Source organism: Coturnix japonica, chromosome 3 (assembly GCF_054131305.1).
Source record: "Coturnix japonica strain WE chromosome 3, WE-NBRP24, whole genome shotgun sequence".
NCBI lineage: Eukaryota > Metazoa > Chordata > Aves > Galliformes > Phasianidae > Coturnix > Coturnix japonica.
Genome location: NC_140665.1, coordinates 34,918,002 through 34,937,154, shown reverse-complemented (window position 1 = coordinate 34,937,154; position 19,153 = coordinate 34,918,002). Strand labels below are relative to the sequence as shown.

At 38.0% G+C, this 19,153-nt stretch overlaps 1 protein-coding gene across 5 annotated transcripts in view; it reads right to left on the bottom strand.

Moving 5' to 3' along the window:
• Positions 1–19,153, bottom strand: part of PLD5 (phospholipase D family member 5) — a 154,834-nt gene that overhangs the window by 36,905 nt on the left and 98,776 nt on the right. For 4 of the 5 annotated variants that reach the window (XM_015857803.3, XM_015857805.2, XM_015857804.3 and 1 more), the window contains exon 4: positions 17,178–17,292. In XM_015857803.3, coding sequence (XP_015713289.1) covers positions 17,178–17,292 — 115 coding nt within the window. Of the gene's footprint in view, positions 1–1,897; positions 2,299–17,177; positions 17,293–19,153 lie in introns of those variants that run through there. The other variant, XM_085541268.1, reaches the window with a different exon arrangement.

Here is a 19,153-nt window from a genome sequence, read left to right as displayed (position 1 = left end):
GAAATGCAAATTATCAGCAGTGCCAGTACCAGATGAGGCTCACCCTGGAACCAGTGAACTTAATGCCCAGGGAACAGAAGCTGTGTTGCTTGTACTGTGGCTAAAATCGGCTTTCTGCCTTCACTACTTTCGTACTCTCACTGGGGTGTTTTTAAAACCAAAGAAGAAAAAGGAAAGGGAAAGGGTCTATGGATTGAGACAAGGGCCAACAGAGGTACCTAGGAAACTACAGCAACAGTGAGGGGTGACTCACCACAGGCAGAGCAGTGATGAAGGCCTGAGAGCCCTGACAGAAAAAAACTGCACAGCAATAAAAAGATGCTGGGAGAAACAGAGATAAGCAATCCGAGAGCACATGTTGGGACAGTTTGTGGTGCAGTAAAAGAAATGCTGCTTATAGCTCTCTGGAATATTTCCAGTTTGAACCTGGCAAATGTTTCCTACACTACATCCAATCCAGTGTGCATCCCCCAGCCACCACTCCCCACATGTCACCACAGGAGGCCACAGGAGGACCAGCTGCTCTCCTCAGCTTACCCATCTTGCTGTCCCTTCACTCATCGCCATGTTACATACCCTTTGCTCACGGCACTGTTGTTTTACTCTTCTATGAAATGTTTGCTTGGGAATACAAGTAACGTGACCTTTCAAAAGGAATCTACGGGTTTAAGCCATGGCCTATTTGCTTTGCATTGCTGCTGGCTTTCACTTGGCACAAAAATATTCATTTTGATCCATATATTTGAGCTGAGGACTGTGGCCTCAAGCTAGAGCCAAGAGCAGACTTACCCAGCCCATACCAGGAAATCTAGAGCTCACAAGTCTCGCATATACTTGAGCACAGGGGTGCTCAGTCACTCACATGCAGGTGGGAGCACTATGCACTTCACACTGTGCTGCTGTTGTGTCAGGGAGCAGCTGTCCTCCTCCAGCTACTTTGACTTTTCAGATCAGCTGTGATGCTGTTAGTGTGCGACTCAGAGCTCAACAGATCCTTTATTACCCCTAGACCTCTAACTTATTGTTTTAAATACAATTTGCTCTCTAGGAAATATAAACGTGTGTCCACTCATCTATGTAGATGTACATATTTTCAAAGTGAACACTTCCTTACATTATACAATAGATGTTTCAATTTTACTTACTTGCTTTCAGCCACAAGACAAAGTACACCTATAAATAAAAATAAAGCTTCATTCTACTGAGACAGACATCCAGAACTTTCCACCCCCTGCCCAGTGGCAGAGTAGTTGCCCTGTAGTGTGCAGACACAAGAAATCCCGGCAGAGGATCAGCTCCCCAGAAACCTTTACGCTTTCTTCTTAACCGACTGCAAAACCTCTGGAGCTGTTCCAGAAGCTCCATTAGTGTGACCTGCCAGTGCTCAGAGGAGGACAAGTACAAAAGCAGAGGAATGCACAACTTGACAACACAAAGTTGTTTTTGCCTCTGAATGATTAAAAGGCAAAACAGACTATTTACTATTTCTTGCTCTTCATGGAATATTGGATTTGAAATGTAATTTCAATGCCTGCCTTGTTGCAGAAGGATTAATGTTTCAGACTTATATTACAGAGAACACTCATGGACTTTTAGGGAAATCTCTGATGCACGGCAGTACCTTCAGTGCACATCAGCTGTTTAGCTTATGAACTTCCCTGTTTCTCTCTCACACACCCCTCTTTCTTGCAAACAACCAGGACTGATCCTGACATTCTGGGATTACGTACTATTCACCGGTTCAAACCCATGCAAATCAAAACAATACAACATCATGCATATATTTTCTTTATCAGCTCCGTATGCAACTGCCACATACATACAAAAATGAAATAACTGTTACACAGAGAAATTACATTCTAGTACAAGGCCAACAAAACCAAGAGAAACTACTTACTGCAGCTAGTTGTCACAACACCTTGACCTTATATTGTCTGTCTTAAAATGTAGCAAACTGCCTTCCAGACAAAAATGTCCTCTTCCTGAGTGAAATTCCCACTCTGCTGATGTACATAAACAACAAGCACATACAGCATCTCTAAACAGCATTGGTTCAGTAAATGGGTCTACTTCTGTTTGAGACCTTATCATGGAAAATTACTGGATTGCTTGCTGCCTTACGTTACATCATCTTGTAGTTCCTGATGCAAGGACAGCTTTGAGGAATTCAACACACAGAAAAAGAATCACCAGCTGCAGCCCCATGGGCCCCTCCAGTCCATCACTGGAGAGATGTGAGTGCCTGCAGTTGCCCCTGGAATTGAACTGGATGGGCTCACAGGCCCAGGGCTGCAGTGTGGGTGGTTCAGAGAGGACACACAGAAAGCGCTCAGCTCTGCTGGCACGCTCCCCAGCCAGCTCATGTGTCCAAGCCGGGCTGTAGCTCGGAGGCTGCTAGGAGAGCTCTTCCCTGAGCAGATGGGCTGCAGTCAGGGATCTCCTTGTGGAGATACCGGTGTGATCAGAGAGGCCTCTGTCACTGACAGTTGCCTTCCCAGCCCCCTCTCCAGGCACCCAGCCAGCTCCTTGGCTGCTTCCCTTGACAGACCACAACATGCTGCTATGCTCAGGCCTGTGTGATCAGGGACAGTAAACATCCATGTTCACCAGTGGGTTTTACTTTGTTTTGCACCTATTAGGTGCATGAAAATAATGTATGTGAACTAATGCAGCCCCAGAAACTGCTCGATCCTGCTTTTTAAAATTAACAGTAATAGAACACATCTCATTTTTAGTGACCCCTTCACTCCAATAGCTCCTCAGCTGTGCCTGAGTCACTTTTTGGGCATCCTAATAATGCACTGGATCAGAAAAAAGATTGAGTTAAAAAAATATAAGTATATAACAATTAAATGTTAGTTAAATAAAATAGTTCAAATGAAGAACAATTCAACTAGCCCAGTTCACCATGTAGCTGGGAACAACTTTTCTGACACAACTGAAGGCACAGCACAAGGATGGGAATGAGTGGCTCCAGCAAGATTTAGGAACTGCTTTCCATCAGTGCTGCCATTTAAACATACATCAGTGTGAGCAGAGCCTCAGTTCCTCTCAAAACCAGACACAGTCACGGTGCTATTTCCCAGTACATGTTTGCCTTTCACCTCACATAATCACTTGCATCACACAATTAAAGTAAATATGAGGGTAATATTGATATTGGATTGCGGTGACATTTCCTGCATGCTTGCACAATGGTTCAGACTGACACAGAAGATCCAGAGAAGACCTACCACGGGATGCATGTGTGTGCAGAGTTTGCTCACGGTATGCAGAACAACAGATTCTTGAGAACAAAGAAAAGGTCAGAATTAATTTATTTCAATTGCTTGTTTAACTGCAGTGACATCTTGGGAGCTAGTTAGTTCCCAAGGCAACATTTATCCAAATACACCACAACAATGGTTTCCAAGATTTCAAATGTCGGCCTTTGTTGCTTGTCCATGTAATCAAAATACCAATTTCTCAGCTAAGTACATTGCTCTAGACAGAGTTCAGCATCACAGCATTACAGTTCTCACCCACGTGAATGCATTTTACACTGACTGCTGTGCCCTTGGATTTCTTCAGTAGAAAACCTGACAAAAACCCAGAATGTTTCTTTCCATGGCACAAGAGGAATGAAAGAGAGGTCTGACAACATTTCTTTGTAAAACCTACTCACACCAAATAAACGTTTCTCAATCACTGAACAAAACACCAGAGGTCCATTTTAATACAAGGTAGGCAAACCATGCCAAATATGACAGAGCAGAGAAGAGTTGAGACCATTTATAATGCCATCCTTTGTTGGGTTTTGTTTTGTGTTTTTTTTAATCATTTGCACAGCAATGGTTCTTTCCGTTCTCCCTGTTTTGTCTTCTAAAATCCCATGGTGTGCACTTGAATTTTTAGGTAAGATTTTCATCTGTCATTATGGAATTTTCTTTGCCCCATTTTCCACAGGAAAGCAGACAGAGTCTGTAAGATAACTGTTGTACAACAAAGTTTGATAGAATATATATCTGTAATTTTAATTTCCACATCTTTTTATTTTTGCCTTCGGTTATTGGGAGAGTACGCTGCTCACTGACTAGATGAAGCTATAAAAGTGATTTCTTTACAGATTGGGAGAAATTATTTCCTTTCTTGGCTGATTCAGGCAACAAAGCATATTATCACTTAAAGGAAGACTATTATACTATCAATAAAAGCATTTACTGAAGCTTGATTGTGACTTTTTTTCCTTTTCCTAATTATAAATGCATGAGTTTTTACTATAAAAGAAAGCTATTTTAAATATAACAGAGACTAGTAAAGTCATGCACTTTCCACTTTCAAAGATTCTTTACTTGGATTAGCATTATGAAGAAGTAGATTCCTTTATGTATTTCCTAGATTAAACATCCTAGAATACAGGGACACTGTTTCATCTTACACAAGGAATGAGGATCACAACCCCTAGGAATGAATGAATTTTTTTATTTTTTAATTTTTTTTTTAGTAACCTTATTTAATTCTGGTATTTATAAATTCTAAATCTTTCAACATTATCAGCAGTCACTTCTAAATGCTGACTAGCAGTAACCCAAAATGTCTTCAGACACCTGCAGTTCTGCTCTGGCTGATGTTGATTTCCCTTCCATCAAGGAGAAATCTCAAATCTAGATGATAAAGTGTACTGTGGGACATGCAAAAAGGTGAGGACAGAGCATACCTCCACAAAGGGCAGTGGTTTTGGTTCTAAGATGCTCCTCCAAAATAGAATTCATTTTTTTCCTGCACTTGCATTAACTGACGCTCAGAGCAGCTCCCAAGTATTATCAAAGCTACAAAAAGCCAAAGGAACAGGGTGATGTAGCCACAGTCATTTAAGCAAAACAGAGGCACAGACAGCACTAACCCAGGTCTGCTAGTGGTGCAGCCATTTATTTTTACTACTCATTCTCTCTCAGCATCTTCCCTTAACTCTTTTCTTTGATCCCATTCTATCACCTTGCCAAATCAGCCTTTTACTTTTCTACTTTTTTCCCCAGATCACTGCTATCAGAATTCCAATTGTACTTCCAGCTACCTTGTCACAAGCCCACCAAGCACATGCCTGGCCTCTTACCAGCATTCTTTTCTGATGTATTCCTAAGTAAATTACTCAGTTTTCTGCTCCTTTCCTCTTTCATCTGGTTAATTCCTCATTAAATCATAGAATGATTCTTGTAGACCTACTTTTTATTCCACCTGCCCCGTTACTTTCCTCCCAGCATCATTCTTGACACTCTCCCACTTCAGCCTTAGTTCATCCTTACACTCTCACCCACTCATCCACTGCTCAGTTATTCATTCACTCCCTCATTCTCTCATTACTTGAGGAATATATCTTGTTCTCTAACTACAGAAGTAACATGATACATTCTACAAGCCTTACCACAAAAGTCTGTGGAAAAGAAAGAATGATTTTTATCGGAGTTTTAAGAGTATGCACAGTTTTGGGGTACCCAGTTTGGTCCTAATTTTATTTTGCATTTGCCAAAACTCCTGCAAGTGTTAATAGAGGATGTACAACTGTCAGGTAGTCAGATTACAGGCAGTTGCTGCAGATTCGGACCCTGCGAGTGTTTTATTGTTTTCTTAGTCTCAAAAAACAACTGAAGCTGGATTTAAGGTTTTTACAAGAACAAAGCACTTCTATAGTTTCTTCTTTAATAGAAGTAAGTATGCAGAATAGCCTCTGCAGCTCTACTCTATCTGGCTCAAGTGTCTCACACTTAATTTACTACTGCCTCTGACCTGTCTGGATGCATTTGTGAAGACTTTAGCATTCTGCTTTGGCTACAGAGGTACTTCATACACTAAAATGAAGAAATTTCAAAGGGACAGCCATAAAATTCCCCAGCTGTTGGCCATAAGTAGAAAAATCCATACAGTGCACTGAGAAAAAATAGAAAGTATGTAAGGAAAAAAATGCTTTGTCTCTGAGGAAATACACAGGGTCCACAAATCAATAGCTTGTCAGTTAGCAGCTTTTTAACACAACTTGACTTTTATACCAGCAGCCTATTTGAAGCCTAGAAAGCAAAATAAAAGGAAGTCACAACTCCAAAGATTCTGTCAGTAACTGAGTGAAGGGCAAATGCACTGCACATTCAAAAAATAAGCAACAGCACACTGAAATCACAGAGGAGCTTAATGTCCTGAAGGACTGGACCACAGGTGTCATCTCATTTCTTCTTTGTAAATGTCAGCAACTGTCTGTGAAGGACAGGAATAAAGATCCAACATTACTCCCTCATGACACCTTCAACAACCAGGTCTGTAGAATTCCTTACACTGGAATCCCTGTGAAAGTGAAGTCAGAAGATAGCGCACACACTTCTAGTCCCAACAATCACATCATGGACTTGATGCCAATCCCTTCAAAGCACTCACTCTAAACTGCAGGAATAAGTGCTGTCATTATTTCAGAGGCTCATCTGAAGAAGCTATCTGGAAGTGAAGCCTGAGGGATTAGAGTGTAAGGGAAAAGATATAAGGGAAAATCAACTAGATTCAATGAAAGGTCAAACTGTCAGCAGTTAACAAGGTCATACAAAGCACAGAAAACAGTTCTGCAAGGGAAGGCCTTGCAATAAAGCAGTCTGCTGCTGAAGGACCTCTCTCATGGGTTACAAAAAGCAAAATGGAGCAAATAAGGCTAGGCTTCAAGAGAAAAAAGAATAGTCTCATATTTTAAGCTGTTTCAAAGTGCCTAGAATTTTCAGATCCCACAGTTGATGTTCCAGAGAGCTGCTCTGTGTGAAAGAAGGCAACACAGGACAGCTGCAAATTTCATATTCCAAAGACTTAACTTGAGCTCTTGGGGTCTAATTTTATTCACAGTGACGCTGATGCATATTGTCCACCTACCACCAATATTTCCCACTAAACCATGTCCCCCAGCACTATGTCTAAACACCTCATGAACACAACTAAAAGAAACAAAATGAAACAAACAAACAAAAAAAACCCACAAATTGTGCATGTCACAAACTGACAAAGTAAATGGATGTCTTGGCACTTATCTCTGTGTCATTTCCTCATACGCAAAATGGGAACTAAGTTATTCCTCCTCTGTGATAACTATGAAAGTTTATTCTTGAATATTAATGAAGCACACTTATTTAAGCATTAACACCATAGAAAAGAGAAAAAGGCTGTCTACAGATTGAGTCTTGATCAGTGCTCATTAAGCAAAAGATGAGACTATGCAATGGAAATTATAGCAAAATAAAATACTATACACATGCTTACATGAGCATAAGTACCCCTGCGTGTTAAATTTGATAGGGTCCAGTGGGAAGAAGAGTGTCATATGCAACTGACATCATAGCTATAAATAGTTTCATGGCATAAAAAGACATGATAAAAAGAAAGTGTTTTTTCCACACCACAAATTTATGTTTCTCATATTAGGGAATGCAAAAGTGGAGTATCAGCTCTTTATTTCTTTTGAGGAATACATAGCATCAATTCAAGGTGAAACTATCAAAAAGCCCCTGCAAGGACGACCACTCTATACTTAATCTGTCTTTGTAATGCTGATGCCTCCATCTCTCAAGCCCCTCCTGGTAATACTTGATTTCAGGAAGAAGGCCTTCATATCCCAAGGCTGTATGCTAAGAGGAAATGAAAAGCCAAAGAGAAAAATCTGTACTGGTTTCCTGGAAATACTCAAAAACATTTTAATAGAGGCTCAGTGTTAACATTTAATGTTACCACAACCTATCTCTTCCAAGCGATGATACAAATACAGTTATAAACCAGGCTAAAGAAGAGTATTAGTTTTTAAATTGCATCCTTCAATAAGCATATTTGAATCATAGAATCACAAGGTTGGAAAGGACCTACAAGATCATTTAGTCCAACAGATTAGGGTTCAAGAGATCAAAGTAATCAAAAAAACAGAAATGAAAGAAGACAAAATGAAAGAAAATGCACTTAGATATGTTAACTGTTGAAATAAATAAAACAAGTAAAAAAAGATTTCAAGAAACAATGGATATTAAAGCTGCAGAACGTTGCTCTGCATGTAGTGCTTTGGGGATGACAAAAAGACAAACAGACTCAAAAGTGTTTCTTGAAAGATCAAACAAAATGACAGATTTCTAAATTTCATCACAGGGGAGTCTGGAATCTACAGATTGCTGAAGGAATAAAAAGGGAAAACAGAATATTTTACTTGTTTCTATTATGCTCCTTGAATAAGCATGCAGTTGTGATTACTCCACCAAGGCAGACAATATACCCTCAGTTTGTTTCTTACCTTACGGCTGGAAAAATTTGCTCAGTGACCATTTGCATGAAAAGCGTTATTTCTGAAAGGCATTGTGACCTTAATAACACACTGCTGACATAATCTTGAACCTTAGCATAGATATTATGCAGTCCTGTAACTTCACTGGTATTCTTCACATCACTGTATGCATACATGGCTCCTTAGGTTAAAATCATCAGGAGCAGAAATCTGTTTCATTTTGAGAGATGCAAGTAACTATAAATTTCTGCACTAGATGTTAATATCTGTTCACTATATGCATTTAATATTCTGTCTGAAGGACAGAAAATTTGCTGAATGCATTCTCTTCATAAGTGTCAGCATTAGAGATATCACTCTGTAAGAATGGGTGAAGAGAGATGGAAATGATGGAGAGTAACATAGAAATATCATTCTGGGATCTTTACTTCCAGATGAGTTACTTCAGAGTAATCTTAACGTAATTTCAGTTCCAACCACTAGACTGTATAAAAATTTATAAAACACCTTAGCCCTATAGAAATCTAACGTTACATTGAAAATTAATATATGAAATCTACAGAAAGGCTGGATAGTGCCCTGGTCAGTCTGATCTGATGGGTAACAACCCTGCCCACAGCAGGAGGGTTGGAACTGGATTATCGTCAATGTCCTTTCCAACCCAAGACATTCTGTGATTCTATGCTAAGTCAGCAGTGACAGATCAAAGCACAGTTCTAAGAAGTCAGTCAAGTTTCAAGAGGACAAGAAATATCCGCGACCTAGATGAGCAGACAAAATTCATCAGAGATAAAATATATCGTTTTCTTTGAACCCCTACATAAAATATCTTTGGCTATCATCACTTTTTGGGATCAGACAGCACCAGTGCTTTTGCAACTAAGACAGAGCACAGGGTACCAACACTTTCACAGGTGGAGCACAGCTACCTAACAAATGTTTTTTGAGCTCATACAGTCTTGGCAGCTCTTACCAGCTCTTCCAGTAACAGTAGGTAGGAACTTGCATGCAATCTATATGTTGTAGAAATGTCATAACTAATTTTGTCTAATGCCATCTGTTATTGGTTTCTCTGTGCCAAAAAGTGTCAGTGATTCAAACCACTATTGTCATACAAAAACCATCCATGCAAATTATCAAACAAGATTTGGAGATATTTTCTGTGGTGTGAACCTGAGATAATGCACCTGACTACTTATCACTAAACAAAAGCAACGTGACTGTTCACAAAATGACTGGATTATCAACACTTCAAACTGTTCTGGAACTTACAAAACACAATCACCCATTTCCACAAAATCCATGAATACACACGCACTGGTAACAGACTTCAATGCAAACAAATTTGCAAACAGCAAATATGTACAAAAATACTGATCAAATGTGAAAGACTTTTTCAATTAAAGATTTTAAAGCAGAATTATGCCATTGTTTCTACTAAACATCTAGCATGTTAGAAATGCCTTAGAGTGAATATAATCTTAATTCATCAAGTCAGATGCGTTCCCGTTAATTATGGTTCTTTTAAACAGCAGCTACAGATACTGGAAAACAAATGAGTGATATTATATAATGCAAAAGTACACATTACACATGCATTACCTCCAAAGATATTCATTTCTAAATCTACATATACAAATGTTGTAGAACTTAAAATTAGACTTTGCCACCTGCATATCTGGCTTCTGTGGGCACCAAGAGGTTTTAGCTTATAAACCTTTTCCCCCTCTCCCTCTTTTGAAAACAATTCAGTACAACCCAAGGCCCTGATTGCCTCTAGAAATGAAAGAATGTTGTTTTTCTTTCTAAATTATTGGCATAACAGTTTCATACTACTAATTTCCTATTGTTAGAGAACTCTTTAAGGCAGCCCATGCCTAAACCTTCTTAAAATTGATGGGTTTCAGACTCGTAAGAGAAAATAAGCTGTTTCACACTGCAATCTACTATGGTGCCTATTTTGAGGATATTCGTGCATCTGATGAAGTTTTAATTCCAGAGTATGCATTGTTTCCCAAAGAACGTTAGACAAAAGCTGGACTACAGCCCATTATGTTTTTGAGCTAAGACATCTAAACTAGACAGTAGGCAATGACAATGGTCACCGCGCCATCTACCGCAAGAACTCATTCAGAACTGCACAGGATCCATTCTCTGACCAAGTTTCAAAATCCTGTCCTGTAACCAGAAGCTTAAAACAGTTCTTCCAAGTTTATTTTCAAATATGCGAGGGTAGCAGGAGGAAAAGAAGAAGAGCAAGGACTAGATATCAGGTTTCTTCTATTCCAAATTAACATCATGTTCAAATGAAGGCAGAAATTTGAAGAATTTCTGCAAACTGTTAAAGCTCAAATATCAAGGACCCAGATAGATCCTCTACAGAAAGACTATCTTCTACATTTCCAAACCTTTGTGATTACACCCCCTATTTTATGAGGTTAAGGATCTTCAGTACTGGCTCAGTCTGATTCCTGTCATGTGCCTGGTAAGGTAGGTAACTCTTTCAGGCTGAAAATTTAAAAACATTTACATGGATCAGGATTTTGAACCATTCTTCCACAATTCAGGCAGATGTTCTGAGTCAAAAACATTTTGTCCATCTATACGCATCTCTAAGATGTAACAAAAGTTCTACCTGCCCTCTCTTTTCAGTCACGATTAATAATGTTGGACATGGCTTGGCTTACCTTATATTGCAGGATCTAGCTCCCCAGCTGAAACAAATGAGAAACATTTCTTATGAGTCTTCATGGGATTTAGGCATAAAACCAGTGCTGAGCACTTCTGAAGACTTCAGTGGATGTGTGCACACATAGTAACATAAAATGAGTCAAAGAAGCTTAGGTGCCTAAATAGAAAGGTCTAACAGCTAAACAGGAGTTTCTGCATAATCGTGTTGCCTAGATGTTAAGTAGATAGTTGAATGTCCAATGTGAAACTGAATTACGTGAAATTCAGACCCAAATCGCTTCCTTCAGGACTCACCCTTGTTCGACTCAAAGGATCTTACTTACTTGTTTCTGAAAACCCAAAGATGAAATGAGTCTATTTTTGGTACTTCTGAATTTTAAGAGATGGAACTTGCCACTAACAACCCTCCTTCCACAGTCTTACAGAACCTGGCCAAGGAAAGACTTACTGATAAGAAAGCAGTGAAGCTACAACTCCATTAAGTACCTTAGATATAGCCATCAGCAGCTGGGTTTCAGCTCTTAAAAGCATTCTTTACACTCTTATGCAGCAAACATCCATTAGCATCCATTCCAGTTTCCCACTGAATGGAATGTATTCTTCTTTTAGCCTTCACACTGTTTTTCACATTGATTCCCAGTATTATCATTATACCAAAGGGACTTAAGTGTTACTTAAATACATAAGTTTAGGTTATTCTTCTATATAATGCAACTATTAAAACTATCCTTTAAACGAGTCTAGACCAATCCTACAGACCAGAGATAAACACACATGAGACCACAACTCATAGGGGCCTGCCAACTTTCTTAAAATCTCACAATGGTTTCTCTTTCATAATCTGCTCAATATTCACTGTCCACTTGTTTGGAACATTTTTTTTCTAATACTGAAAACAAATATTCTAGGCTGAAAATTTAAATTTAATCATGCCTTACCCAACCATCTGCCTACAGAAAACTGCAAACTCTCCTCCTCTCCTTTCCCTCTGAACATATTTTATGTCAATATGAACTTACCAAAAGGTGCCCTTGCTAATCTCATAGGTTTTTCTTTCCCAAATAAGCAGTTTTCTCTGAAATAGAGGACCTCCACATTCCTATGACTTGCATTACATTAACTGGACTGAGGTTCTCAAGTGTTCTCCATCTTTTGATAACAAAACGCAAGTTTTTCAGTCTTTCTATAACATGTTAAAACTACGAAATCATCTTTCCACTCATTCACACCTTGACATAAAGAAAAGGAATGTGATTGTGGTCGAAGATAAGAACTAATGTTCCAAAAGCCTGAAATCTCTAAAACCACTCTAGGCCCTAAGGGTGCCAACAATAGCAGACAGAATATGGCCTGAAACACATTTAGGTACGATGTATAGATATTTAGCATATACAATAAACAAACACATTTAGTTAAATATTCACTACTACTGTCCACTGGGGAACAATTTCATTAAAACAAAAGTAAATAAGAAAACCTTCTAAAACACTAAAAATTCTGAAGCATTACATGAACTTGCAGATCAAGTCTGTCTAAACCAAGTTCCAGTGGTTCTGTTTCCATTGTCAACTGCAGGTACGTGTTTCCTATCCTTATGTTGGATATAACCTGTGAGATAGCACACCGAGTAACGCAGAAATCAAATGCAAATTAGAATTATGCCAGTGGAAAGAAACAAAACAAAACACCGAAAAAATAAAAGCAGTCTGTAGCCAGACCAGCCCCCTAGACATATAAGAACTGGTGCAAGGAAGAAGGCAGGGAGGGGCAACATATGGTGGAGCGTGCAAAGAGCAGCTTGGAATCACACAGCTGCCCAGACAGATTTGATTTGTCATGGAATGGTAACTGCTAGTGTTTGCAATCCAAAGTGCACAAATAAAAGCTCAGAAAGCTTACAGTGCTCCACTTCCTACTAATTTATTTGTCGCTCCACAGTAATATATTTTGTCTTTTTTTTCTAATTTAGTTGCATCTAACCAAGAGACAGTAACCCTGGGCAATGTTCATAAACTACTTAGTAAGTCAGAGTATCATCTTATGATTAGACTCTGCCTTACTTAACACAGAGACTTCATATGATCCATCAGTTTCTGTACTAAAATTCAATAGCTGTAAGTTAAATTATACGATCTAAAAAAATTAAAAAAATAAAAAATTTTAAGAAAAAGTCTTATTTGGAAACGGACAGAGTCCTCTCTCCTTATCTGCCACATAAAGCACTGTGGCAAAAAGCATTCCTTAGAAATATAAGAAAAATGGTTTATGAAACAGAAGTACTGGGGAAAGGGGAAAAAAAAAATGAAGCATTCATATTTTAGAAAATGCACTGGCACACCTTAAAAAGCATTAATACTGTCAGCTAAAATAATATTGTAATTAGCATGAAACTTAGATTCTGTGCACGTAAGAAATGATACAACAACCTGCTAATTGAAAACAATACCATTCAGATGTTGCTAAGACACAAAGACTGGTACATAATTATGTGCAAGAAACAGGAGGGTTTCAAGAAATGTTTCAATCTAGTAAACCAACACAGCTGAGAAAAGGCTAAAGCAATAACCTTGAAAGCAAGAATTAATAAGGTACTGTCACAGCACAGGAAGGATAAGGTGTTTGTTTACACAGTGAGCCAAATTTTGCCTAGAGGTAGGTCTACTTTTCAGGAGACGGTCATATATATATATATGCATAGTATTTGTATACATACGTGAGAAAGTGAGTAAAGGCTTTAACTAAAGAGAATCAAGAATTCACCCTAGATCTGCCTATTATGAAAGGTCTTATAAAGATAGCATCATATTTTGTATGTTCAGTGTTAAATTTGACAGTGTTAGAGCTGGAAAAACATACTTGTGTTTATTGTTGCTTTTTAAGAAAAAAATGAATATATATATTTACAACTATGATTATAAGAAACAAATGCTTGGATCGAGCTTTTGGTGCCAGTGCTGGAATTAATAATTGCCAGATGTCCCTGAGGGAGAGAAGCAGCAACTGACCTGCCTAACAGTAATGCTGTAAGAAGAAATTCATTAATAGTGTATTTGCAGAGCACTCAGATACCACAGCAAGAAGCACTATGGAAAATCCTATGAGGAAATAAATCATCCTGTATGCAGTGTAGGATCTGGCAGATGTGCAATAAAGAAAGCCTGGAGACATACATTAAATACGAGATAAAAAAAGATTCTACCCATTATCAACAGAGATAATATCCTCTGAATGAGCATCTTCTCCCTCAGGCATTAAATGTTTGATGTATTCTCATTTGATACAATGGAAAAGTCTTCTAACGTGGTAAGATTACACCAAGCACCAGTTAGGTATTTCATGTAAAATATAGCAACAGATAATGTAATTAAAGTCTATCATAGATGTATGTTCTGGGGCTAGTATTTCCTTATTACTGAATGTCTAATTTTGCAGCTAAATAACACTCCTGCAGTGCAACAATTATTAGCAAGGGTATACTACTGTAGTGCTCAGAGGCTCCTATCACCACAGCCCTAGGTGTGCTGGCAGACTAAAGCAGTTCATGCTTCACAGTGCATTTGCTGAACTGCTTCTGTAATCATGCTGCTGTTTTTATAGTTAGCTCAAGTCAGTCAGGATAGCAAAGACATGGCAAGGAAAAGATCAAAAGTGGTGACAAAACCTGCAGGTTCACTGCTAACTCAGATATCTGTACAAACATTGTTCACTGTTCTGTAAATTACTCATTATATTTTACTCTGCACCACTTCAGTTCTGCTCTTCTGCCCATGTAAACTGAGCTTTGTCTTAACCCATCAGCTCTAATCTGAAGTCAGAGTTCAACTTCCTCCTCTGTCAAACAGCACGGACAAGAAGGATGTGTAAAGAGGGCTCTAGGATGCACCCCTGGGATGGAAAGCTCTATCAGAGCTATTTTCTGCAGTAGACCAGAAATGGTGTGAGGAAGCATGAAGACACCACTCACATTTGTCCACAAAAATGAAATATTTGATAGAATATGCTGGGTTTTAGCTGTAGTCCCAATATCTGTGCTGAGATGCAGCAATGCTGTTACATATTATGGTTCTTAGTACCGAAATAAAAAAGAATGTATGAAGCATGCTACTTGGAAGATGCACAGTGATAGAGACATCCCTGGCTAAAGAAGCACAGGTGATGTTTGAGAAGCCCTGACTGCGCCATACTTAAAGGGTTCTCAGGCACTCTTTGAACAGGCACAGCCTGTGGTTGATAACGCCCAAGTTAACATTCATTCTGACCCCAGGCACTAGCCTGCACAGTGCAGGGGCACAGCTCATGGGTGCAATCATCTAGTCTGGTGAAAAGAAAGACAAGGCTCTTCTACAACGTCTGAGCAATGGTTCAGAAACAACAAACCAACAAAAATGTGAGGCAATAGAGCTGGCAATCATTTCATCATCGTAAAGACATTGTAACAGAAATTCAAGAATTTGAAGAAATAAACTAAAACACAGAATGAGAAAAAGCATTCATACTTAGAAAAGCAAGAATTTACAATATTGATCTTTAGAAAAGGCCAAAAGTAGAACTGGGTTCTAAGAGGATGGCAACAAAACTGACAAGAATTACTACGTAACAGTTACTCTGATTCTTTGTAGCTCAGAGCACTCAATATTATCGATCCCTTCATTTGAATACTCTAAAATTTCCTGTCTTGGGAATCTGAATTAGTCATAAGGGAAACTGAAGCTAATAAAATAGTAAAAGCCTATGTTTTATTTGCTTGCTCAGCAAGTTAACGGATCTAATTAATTCCCACAAACTGACATAAATGTTAATGACAAATGGTTTCCTTTCCTAGTTAAAGTTTTTGCTCATCTTTCTTGGAAGAATTTGGCATTCTAAATAAATTATAACTAAAATATCAGCTGTGCGGTACACCAATATAAATGCACAAGTCCTACCTTTAACTGCATTTTACTCTGTGCAGCTTGGGACATCAGAATCACAGGGGAATGAAATGACTTTTTTGAAGACAGTTTCATTGGTGTTGATCTTAGAATAGACATTTATTTTTCCACACATCAGAAAAATATGATTCCTTCTTTCACAGATGTCTGTCAAAGCTGATGTAGCCTCTGTGGTTATCAAAGGATCAGTATCACCTTTAGTCATGCAGTAGAAATAATCAAAGTCCTGGAACAGGCAATGTCACGACGTGACAACTCTCCACAGTGATCACATTAAAATAACAACAGTCTTCAAAAATATGCCAGTCTTGTTCCAAAGGAAATCCACCTAATGAAACAGGACTTCCACTAGTGATTTCTTGTTTTATTTTCCCAGTCAGGAAATTATAAGGAATTTAAGCAAAAATCAATTTTTGTTGGAAAATGATGTTCTTTATTCTTTATCATACAAAGACACGTTATGTTAGGGTGCTGGCACAAGTAGTAAACATTTAACTTGATCTATTTTTTTATAATACCCTTTCTGATCTATATATTAACCTGTCTCAAAAGTGATGATCATCACAATATATAGATTATCTTTTCCTTTTAAAATTTATCCTAACATTAAAATCATACTTTTATCAGATTATCTCAATACTAAAGGTATTTTTGCTCAGCAAAAATGTGTGTGAGGTTATCAAAACTCTTAAGAGATCCTAATTTCTTTTACCATTTCTTAAATTCTTTTCTCTTTCTTTTTTTTAGACAGTTTTACATAAGAGAAGTTTAGTCATGTACCCTCAGTGTGCACCTCATCTTTGAACAGGGATTTAGAATTTCAAAACAATCCTTAGGAAAGTAGGCACCTGAGAATACACACACAACACAGACGCCTGTGTCAGCTGGTTAAATTTGACTAAAAGTATTTTCCCGTGCTTCAGAATCAGCGGTAGCATAGGTATGTTTCATTAATTTCTTTTGTTATTGCTTAAAATAGGAAAGTACTTTGTCGCACAGAGTATAACAGCAATTTCGCAGGTGATACTGCCTACCATTAGTATGGCTGTAGTGAGTTTAAACATCTATCTAAACACTGCTTCACCTTTTTAACCAGTGCAATCAGCAAACGTCTACTCCAGCCACAGTTAGATATTCAGATTTTTTATAACTACGAATCAAAGAAAACTGAAGACTCACAGGACAAAATTGCTCAACAACAGTTTGGACTTTATACGTGCCATCTTGGTCTGCATTTAAAGTAAATATCACATAGCAGTCAGTGCCATACATAAAGACGTTGGTCTTACCCTTTGATTTCAGGTCGTTTAATACTTTTGATTCCACAGGCAGGATGTCACTCACTAGTTTTATCTCAATATTTCGGGATGCCAGTTCAAGCAATTTTTCAAAAAGACGTTGACCCTGGAAAGGAAAGCAAAATTGTTTAAATAGCATATCATTGAATTAAAGATTCATGTCATATGAATCACCTAGTACAACAGGTGAGTAAGTAACTTCCTACATATGGTTAAGCCTACACCACAGGTTAGTAAGTTACTGTTCTAAAGGCTAAACTTGCCTTTTGCTTTCCCCGGGCATTGCTGACATCACTGATGACAACAAGAAACACACAGGGAGTGAAGTGTCTAGATCTAGATGCTGCATGAGTGTATTTCTGTATTAGTTTTCTTGTAACCAGTTACTTCATGTTAAATCAGGAAAAAAAAAGTGCACAAAAAAGACTTCATCGCACACTTTCCCATTGATAATTGGTTGGTGTTTTTTTTTGTTTTGTTTTGTTTTTTGTTTTGTTTTGTTTTTGTTTTTTTAAGTGGTTTGAACTATCATGCAAAAAACTTCCATGTAGTCAATATACTCATATTTAGAAGAACTATACCAGATGGAAGAACAATAATCTACACGTATTTTATCTAATTTTCCCTTTTATTATGCATTATTTTTACTATGCAAGACCTATTTCTAACAAAAAACACAAAAAGTAACCTCATAGATGTTACAGAAACAGAAATTAAGGCCATTATTCCCCACAAAAAATAAAAATCTCAAATCAAGTCACACTTTTCCATGTCCAAAAACAAAGAAAAACTAGACCTCTGCATAGTAGACATTTAATTTTTAGGTCCAATATTTATTTAAAGGAAAACACTTGGTTAGAATTATGTAGCTGCATGACATGAATAAAATATCCCATGTACCATATTGTGCCGTGTTACTATGGTCATAAAGTTGGAGCTTCTTTCCTTGTTGCCATTCGACCTTACTTCAGCAGACACCAATTACAATTAGCAGTATCATACACAAAAACATTTGGGTCTAATCAGTTGAAAAAAGTGTCTGCTCTACCTGTATAACTCAGTAAATTCAGTATAATGCTAGCACTGGGGTAAAATCTTGCATGCCAAGTTTAATAGTTATGCCAGTTTTCAATCAAGCAGGTAGAAGACAGAGTCTTTCATGGGACTGTATTAGAGAATTCTTTGTACACAAACTCCAAACTGTTCATCTAAATTCTTAAAAAGATTGTTCTGTTCTACAAATACAGCCACTACAAAAGCAGTTTGTGATGAAGGAATGTGATGTAAAATGGACTAACAAAAACTCATGCAGAAACCCTTCTTCCTCACCACACCTTGAAAAGCAGCCAATGGGAAACCTCTTTGCCCTGTAATGCCCATTGAGCCTTGCTAGGATTTCAGCAGGTACAGAAAGTAGCTCTTCATTTGTCTACAGTACACATATTTGTTCAGGTTCACTTCCAAATGTACAAATGTATATGGCAAAATAAGAATATGCAGCCTCCTGAAAACTAGCTTTCTCAAAATTACAGAGCAGCCAGAGGCTGCAGTGGAATTACAGATCTGCTCTTTGTGCCTGTTTGATGGCTCAAATCCACAGCATAGCTCCCTGCTCATCCCAGGGCTTCCAGGAATTTATTAGTCAACAATATGCTGTAGCAATGAAAGCAAGAGAACATAACGATAAAAGCATGCTATACATGAAGAACTAAATTCTTATTAGACTCAGCACTTTTGAGATGACAAGGTGCTCCCATTTGGAAGAAATAGCACCCACATTTTATCTCACATACCTAAAAACCTTTGTTGAGCTGCTATGCAAATCAGCCATTCCCATTAGTCACAAAGCTAAAAAGATCTTCCTCATCTTTTTAGTTTTATTTATTTGTGAAGGATGTTAGTTGGAAGAATTTATTTATTAAAGAAGGCAAATGTTACTAGAATTAAGGATTAAAGAAAGAATAGTG